General features: G+C 45.4%; 1 protein-coding gene across 1 annotated transcript in view; it reads left to right on the top strand.

Moving 5' to 3' along the window:
* Nucleotides 1–398: 398 nt before the first annotated feature.
* LOC121710121 (sodium/potassium/calcium exchanger 3-like) overlaps nt 399–8500 on the top strand; it is a 21677-nt gene continuing 13575 nt past the window's right edge. The window contains exons 1-2 of the mRNA XM_042094069.1: nt 399–868; nt 3959–4069. Of these exons, the coding sequence (XP_041950003.1) occupies nt 760–868; nt 3959–4069 (220 nt within the window). The 5' untranslated portion in view covers nt 399–759. The remainder of the gene's footprint in view (nt 869–3958; nt 4070–8500) is intronic.

Here is an 8500-nt window from a genome sequence, read left to right as displayed (position 1 = left end):
CCTTAAGTGTTGAAGAGTGTACATATTGTGAATGTGGATAATACAGTGTGACTGTTAATGTTAAAAGTTGCAATTGGTGAATAAACTTTTTGAGAGGTGGATAAACTCTAATAAGAGGTGGATAAACTCTATTTCTGACATTTCAAAGGTGGATAAACTGTGTTTATTTGCTTTTAGCCTTCACTACATCCCTGCATGTAATACATTATCTGACGTAGATTAACGCTGATAAAATAGATCCTATAGTGCTTGTTTGATGTTTCCCTTTACAAACTGTTTTCCTGTCGCCGCCTAGTGGAATCCTTATTTCGTGTGCAAGGGAACCCGACCATTGGCACGACCTAAGCGCAAGGGTGGGAGTGGTGTGAGTAAAGGGGGAGAGGAGGAGGGATAGGAGGGAGATAACCGACTCACTACATCCACACTGACCCGATGATATGTGAGTAAATCTGCATTTGCAACTGTGGCTCGTTAAACATGCACAGTTTATGGTAGCTCCGACTGTTGCTTCATAGAACAACAGGCATTGTAATCTTCTGGATGTTTTTACTACCCGGAACAATGCGATAGACTTAAACACTGGGAAACGAATCAAGAGGGGGATGTATGAATATATAAAAAACTACACAGCACAGAAACAGCTAACCGAGAAGAGAAGTTTCCAGGAAGAGCCGTGAGATAGCCTCCAAAGTGGGAACGGAACTGCCTCTTGCTGTGACAGGCTATGTTCCGACGGGAGTAACTGAAAGCGACGTCGGGATGAAGGCGGTGCTCAGGACCAGAAGACGGCGGCCGTTCCAGCGGTTCTGCTGCTGTGGCCTTGCTCTGCTCGCTGTCGTCTGGTTCGCACAGGTCATGTACCTGACAGGTGAGTCTCATTTTAAAGTAATTCCCATATACCAATGTTGTCAACTAATCACGGCACACGACCTAAATGACCTCCTGAAAACCACAGATACAAAATACTTTATGAAAATTATCAATTTTGATTGTTTTTTTTTTATGGAGATACAGAACAAAAATCCAAAGGATAGCATGTTAGAGTGAGAAACACTCCATCATAGTCCCATCAGGATATTATCAATATATTTTCAGTAGCCTATATTTTTGTGAAACAAAATTCTATGTATTTGGTTAAACTAACAACATTGTAATTCAAGTTATCATATTCTGATATTCAGAATGCACCCATGGAAACATCCATTGTGGAGGGTTGGTGGGTTTGTCATTTTTGAGGAGATATGATGGTATTTTTGGCTTTTCACACTCTCAGCTCTCCACCCTTTAGATTCTCACACCTGCGTCACTCCATTAAAGCACCTTACGTATTAGGACTGCACTCACATCCTAACAACACGAGATTCCCCCTGGACCTCAATCATCCACATCTGCTACCACCCCTGCATCACACTGGTGTATTGTAGGATATGTGCTACTCAGCGATGGACATCCTCATTGAATGCACAATGCAAAGTGATACTGGAAACGTGATGTGAAATGTGATGACACAACCATTGGTTGTTGATATAGACTACAAAAAACAGTGTCAGAAGGGTTCATCAATCATGACACTACTGGGATTTCTTGGAAAGTGAGCGAGCAAGAGAGAGGGAAAGAAAGAGTACAATTACGAGAGAGAGATGGGGAGAGAGAGAGAGAGAGAGAGAGAGAGAGAGAGAGAGAGAGATGATTAATGTTTGGATTAGTGTCTCTGGAGTCTTAGTTTGTGTTCCCACAACTCCTGCTGATTTCCATTATCGGTTCTCTTTAATTAGGACCTGACAAAAAACCTCAACAATAAATCCACAGGTGATCAGCTTATCCTTTTGATTTAAGGCAGTACACAGAAAAGAAGTCAGGAACTGGCCGAGAGTGCTGTAGGTGCAGTGTGTGTGTGTGTGTGTGTGTGTGTGTGTGTGTGTGTGTGCATATGTGTGTGTGCATGTGCTTGTGCATATGCGTGTGTGAATGAATGTGTGTGTGTGTGTGTGTGTGTGTGTGTGTGGGTGTGCGTGTGAGTGCGTGTGCGTGCATGTGCGTGTGCATGTGTGCGTGTGTATGCATGTGCGTGTGTGTGTGTATGTGTGTGCATACCTGCATGCCTCTGTGAGTATGTGTATGTGCGCTTGTGTTTCTGTGTGTGTGGGTGTCGGTGTGTGTACCTGTGTGACTGTGGCTACATGAGTTGGCCTTCTATGTGTGATTGTGTGTGTGAAATGTTCAGAGGGAAAAAAACGTATTGCGGTTTATGTCCTGTGAGGTAATACTCATTGCAGTTCTTACGGCCGGGAGCTCCTGCCCACTCTCTCTTTATGCTCTCCAAATCCATTATTGCCTCCATTGTCATCCTATTCATCTGACTCTTATTATTGCTCTCTCCATTCAAATCAGACAGATGGACTGAGATCATTAGGCTACTATTCAAATTGCACAATATCCACCCAGTACCATTAAGCAGCAGTCCATCTGAGTGGCATGTTAACACCTAATAGGAGTTCTCTTCAGATTTTTTCCGTATTTAGTACTGGCTTAAAGCCATACTGCCGCTCAGATGGTTTGGCATGATGGAAAATTAAGTGCGCAGACAGATGAGTCTATTGTTGATTCTTGACAATGCAAATCCGCAGCGTGTCGATCATTAAAAAATGCATAAACAAGATATTCTTCTTCCTCCCCCTTACAGGTCTCCCTCTTCTTCTTCTCCTTCTTCTTCTTCTTCTTCTTCTTCTTCTTCTTCTGTTGTTTAGAGCAACTTGTCTTTGCTTTAAAAGGAATCTTAAATGCCATGCCGTGATCATTACCCACAGTGTTGTGTGTGTGTGTGTGTGTGTGTGTGTGTGTGTGTGTGTGTGTGTGTGTGTGTGTGTGTGTGTGTGTGTGTGTGTGTGTGTTGTCATTACACATATGCCGTCTGCCCTGCCTGGAGCCTCATTAGAATTTTATGTCCTTCAGGTTCATCATTGGCAGACATGAAAGGCATTTTTTTAAAAGCATATATTTTGGCTTTTTGCCTTTATTCTGACAGGATAGTGAAGAGAGGGACAGGAAGCAAGTGGGAGAGAGAGATGGGGTGGGATCGGGAAATGACCCGCGCCGGACTCAAACCTGAGCCCCTGTGGGCACTTGGACCCAAATGTGGTATGGGTGCTGTAGCCAGTTGCACCACAGCGCCCCCCCAGTCACCCTCTTTTTGTTGTCATTCGTGGCCAAGAGAGACACCAGCTTGTGAGATTAACTGATTGAACTGGGAGAAATTGGGTGTGTTGGAGGTGGGTTGCAGAGTATAGTTGTGTGGTCTGGTGAGTCTGTGTGAGGGTGGGTGGGTGGGTGATTCAGAGGACTGATAGTCCTCCACGCTGCTCTTGGTATGGGGTCAATGTCATCACAACCCTGTGCAGGCTGCAGATATAATCTGCAAAGGTCTTTGTTTTGACTCTTTCGCCTTATATAGGTTTATGGAATGGAATCTCCAATGCAACTCATTGTATACAGAGACAAGCAAGGGACAGGGTATGCTGTGTTATCTCAGTGAGAGTGACACTGAACTGAGAGAACAGCACTGATATCTTTGCTTCATCTGTACAATTGCAATTATATTCATTTAATCATATGTCAAAGCAACACTACATAACAATTTGCCTCTTTTTGAGGTATGTTTTTAAAGGTAACTTTTGTTGTAATTCATAAATGGTACATAAATTCATTGTAACAGTACAGTATGTGGTCACATGATGAAGAAATAAATAAACACCCCAGACTTGTCCACTAGCTGTCAAGGCTAAGTAGCCTACTATGTGTTGTGTGCTCCAGAATATCCCACACTAATGTGAGAAAAGGGGGTTTGTGTGAGAGCATTTTAGGTAGTTAGCCCGTTGTGTAAATAGACACTTCAGATGTACACTGTTGACTGTAAGATTCTTCAACTTTCTCTTAATTTGCCTTTTTTTTTCAAACACAGAAACAAAATCCTCAGACGAACTGTCCAGGCAAGAGTGGTCCAGTCGGAGGATACTTCAGGAGAATCACAGCATCACTGAGGAGCACCCCATAGAAGAGCACCACTCAGGAGGTGAGGTCCTACTGTCACTCTGTCTCTCTCTCTCTGCTGCCCGCAGCCCCACCCCACCCCCACCCCCACCCCCTCACAAGACACTGCCCATGACCCAGTGGACAGCCAGTGCTGGAGACACTGTACTTTACTACCTCCAGTACTGTTCTCCACTCAGGGAGAGCTGTTGGCACAGTGTTGGTGGACGGTCATATTTCGCTTGTCCACCTTTTTCAGTGAACAGAACGTGAAGTTTGGTTGCAGTTGAAGTGATAGATTGTGTGTGTGTGTGTGTGTGTGTGTGTGTGTGTGTGTGTGCAAGATAGAACATGTCCTCCTGTGTACGCAAACCTCCTCTCCCTTACAATTACACGGCAAAGGTCGTCTTGGACCAGTGCTTGTGGTTGTCAGGAATCCATGTTCTGTAAACAGAGCGTCACAAACTTGGCAGCCAGCGCGAAGGGGAGAGTTTTCAGCGGAGAGTGCTTTCAGGAGCATGCCAGGCTTGTGCAATGGAAGAATGAGAGAAATAGATAAACAGTAAGTAAACACAGAGGTGGACTGTTGGGTCACTAAAAGTCTGCTCCACACCATGCTTCTCCACACTAAGATAAGACTCATAAAAAAAGACACTTTCAACATTATCTTGGCTGGAAAATTCACATATTATTGTGTTACAACAGAAAACATTATTGGCCGTCGGTTCACTCTCTGGGTATACTGGAGAAAGAGTTTATTTCCATGTGTAGAGGAAGGAGGTCATTCATACTTTCAAACTGGGCTTGTCACAAAAGAGGCATGCAAGGGGATGCTTTTACGAACATTTCAGTGTCAAGCGATGACGAGTTCATTAGGACGGTTCATAAATGTAAAATAAATGCATTATGTGAATGACCGGAAATGTATCACAAGAGTGTTGAGACATGAACTGGGGGGATTATGACATTCAGTTCTTCAGCTTCTTGTGATATTTAGAACAAGATCAAGGATGGTGTCTCGATTACCAAAATAAAACCACAAAGTGACGAGTCTTCATGTCGGCAAACATGTCGTCGCCCCTGTTTTGCATGCATCTGCTAATCCACCTCTGGAAAAGTACCCAGAACCAGCGGGGAAGCTCTGTGCTTTCAATGGAGCACCTGCGACGCGGCGCTCATTTGGAATCTGTCCACCTGCCAGCTCCTGTGTCTGGGCTGTGTAACATTTGTCATCCCAGGAAAACACCTTGGCGTGTGTATTTCCAGCGGAGGCCTACATCAAAGGTGAGTTTCGCCGTCCCATTGAGCTGCCCTGTCAGCTTGCTGTGGGTATCCTGAATACAACGAGGCAGGAGAAAAAAAAGCTGGTGTTTCTTCTACTGCCATGTCACCTCAGGGGAAACGCAGATAGTGGAGCAGAAAGATGTGGTTGTAGGGATAGCAGGACAGATTTCACAATGCCTGGCCAATCTGCCACTTGCCTCCTTTTGAGTTGATTGTGGGAGTTTGTTGACAGGTTGAAATCCTACAGTAACAAAAAGGTGAAATTAAATAACAGAAGAGTTAAGGTAACGTTGAAAAACAGGCATTGAAAGAATCAGCCATGTGATCATTTGTTAGCCTTGTTATTATGTACAGTTTATCCGCCAGGAGAGCCTAGCAATCAAAACATAATGATAGAAAGCTATTCTGAGGGCAGCAAGGCAGTCATCAATTCATTGGCAGTTATTAGTTTTGTGACAGAAGTGCCCAGAGCCACTAGTGTAGTAATCTCTGTCCCCACTGAGTGGAATTACTCCCTGTGATTATGTAACTACAGTCTAATCGAGCATCTCACTCTGCCCTCCAGGAATCTTAGCTGGCTGATTGGAGGATAATCCATCCTTCCCTCTCCCTACATCCCTCTCTCCCTCTCTCTCCTTCTCTTTTCTCTCTCTCTCTCTCCAGCTCTCTCTTTCCTCTCATATTCTTGCTGTCTGCTTTCTTTTGAAAAAAAAAAGAAGCTAGACGGCAGCCCCCATCTTCAGCCGAGTACCCTTTGAGGCCGCTGTTGCTAGGCAACTGAATGCTAAATTTTGAAAGTCTGTATTCCTAGCGCTCAAAGAGTGGAGCTTTAGACATGCCACCCTGTATAAAAAGAACAGATGAACAACACCAACAGCAACAAAAAAATATTTTTAGAGGTGTCAATAATGATGGTCCCAGTGCTCCTTCTCTATGCTTGTTTTGGCAGCCAAACGGGCCATTTCATTGAACTGATGAATTTTCCATTGAGATATTTTGGTATATTAGTCTCAGGGAGAAAGGGAACCTGGCAAATACTCTAATAAAAAATATCAGTCAAGGGAGTAATTCATCATCATTGAAAGCACAGACCTTCAGCATAAAAGGGGGGTGGTCTCATGAAATGTTTGGGAATCAAGTTCATGAGGGTTTTTTATATGTACATGTAGTCCCTGATATGTGACTTTTTCTTCATCACATCTCTCTCTCTCGCTTTCATTTTTTCCCCATGTATAAATGTATTGGCTAGATGTCTGGTTTGATAGTACTAAATAACAACACCTCATCAGGCACTTTGTTTCTGTGTGTGCTGAACAGGCACTCACTCAACACGTCTAGTTTGTGAGATCAAGAGATGCAGAGCGTTTGCTAATCTCGGCTGGCATGTAATTTGGCCACCTACCTACTCACACAGCGGTTGTTACGTGTTGGATGAGATCATGTGACATGGGAATGTGGGCGGAGATTAATGTGAGTTTCGCCTCTTTTCTGATTGCCAGGTATTGACCTTAATTGACCTTAATTTTCACCGGCTCAGCTTGGCGGTGAAGGAGCGAGTGAAAAACAGATTTTCTCTCTCTGCGAGGGGTCTGCCGGCAGCCGCTGGTTTGGTCAGCTGCACGGCTGGCGTGCTCTGAGCTCTGTGCTGAGAAGTAGTGCCCTCCTCACATACATATACTCCTAGAGGATATAGAGACAAAAATAAACTTTTTGTATTTCACACAAACCTCAAAATTGAAAGGAAATAGAAGTGTCATGTTGACAGATGTAGCACAGGCTCTCTCTTTCTCTCATTCTTGCTGTCATTTTGTCGTTCTCTCTTTCTCTCTCTCTCTATCTCTCTCTCCACTGATGTCTGATACTGCTCTGCCGTGTTTTTCACTCAATATCTTAGCTGGATGCCAAGGTTTTGCTGATTGTTCGATCGATAACATCTCTCTCACACACTTACTCACTCACTCACTAATTTTCTCTCTCTCTCTCTGTGTCTCTCTCCCTCTATTTCTCCTTTTTCTCTCTCACGCACACTACACTCACACATCAGACTTAGATCTGGGCTTAGCTATCCTGAGCTGTGTGTTAAAGGAAAATACTGTGCTGCCATTTTACATGCGCTTGCAGGTGCATAGGCAAGAACAAGATCAGCGTAGCACACTCCCTCACCCGTGAGTTCACATCACAGCGACCCTCATGCCCCCGCTCTGCTTGGATCAGCCCTGCCTGAAAAAAAAAAAAACTGGATCAGCGTGAAGGGGGAAAAAATCTCAGTGTCTGCCCAGCAAAGTAGTGCCGCCGTGAGGAAAGAACGACCAGACGGTAGTCGTGGTTACGAAGCCATGTGGGAGTGCAGCTGTTGTCCCCTCCTCTTCCTCTTCGGCTTTAAAATGTGCTGCGGTGGTAACGGTGGTGGCCCTTGGCACAGATGCCACCGGGCACCAGCTCTCTGACCAGGGCCAGCTGCCCTAGCGATACTGGCATACAGAGAGAAGGTCGGACTGAGGCCCCGACTCCACGCTCGAGCCATCGGGGGCCGGAGGGGATGAAGAACGAGGGGGAGGAGGGTGGAGGTGGTGCAGGAGGGCTGGGGTGGGGGGGGGGCAAACAAACGCTGCCCTGACGCAAACCCAGCATGACAGGCTGCCCTAGGTGGCGCTTGGTTGGGGTCGCTGCTGTGGCTGTTTAATGTGTAAATGGCCGCCGAGGTATGCAGGCTGTGGTTCACATGGCGTCTGATCCTGGGAGCCTCATTGTTACAGCAGCTCTGGGCTGAGTCAGTGGGGCTCTGCTACACAGCTGGCAGAGAGAGCAGGAGCAGGGCACCCTGACAGGGTGAAATCCTGGCCACTACCCTCTCATGGAGTACGCCAGCTCAGTCCTCACTTTTGCCTGTGTCTCACCCTTGCTCTCTCTCTCTCTCTCTCTCTCTCTCTCTCTCTTACCCTCTCTCTCTATTTTCCTTTCCCCCCTCTCTTTCTTACGCCATCTCTCTTTTCCTCTCCCACTATCTCCCTCTCTCTCTCTCTCTCTTTCTCTCTCTCTCAAGGACCTCTCTTGAGAGTTGGTTGGAAAAAATAAATATTTTTAGAAATTGTGCTTCTGCGCTGCCTGTCATCCTGAGTACACACACACACTCTCTCTCTCTCTCTCTCTCTCTCTCTCTCTCTCTCTCTCTCTATCTATCTATCCCTCT

The sequence above is a fragment of the Alosa sapidissima genome, chromosome 5 (genome assembly GCF_018492685.1).
Source record: "Alosa sapidissima isolate fAloSap1 chromosome 5, fAloSap1.pri, whole genome shotgun sequence".
NCBI lineage: Eukaryota > Metazoa > Chordata > Actinopteri > Clupeiformes > Clupeidae > Alosa > Alosa sapidissima.
The sequence above is the reverse complement of the archived record's forward strand: the minus strand, read 5'-3'. Positions and strand labels throughout refer to the sequence as shown.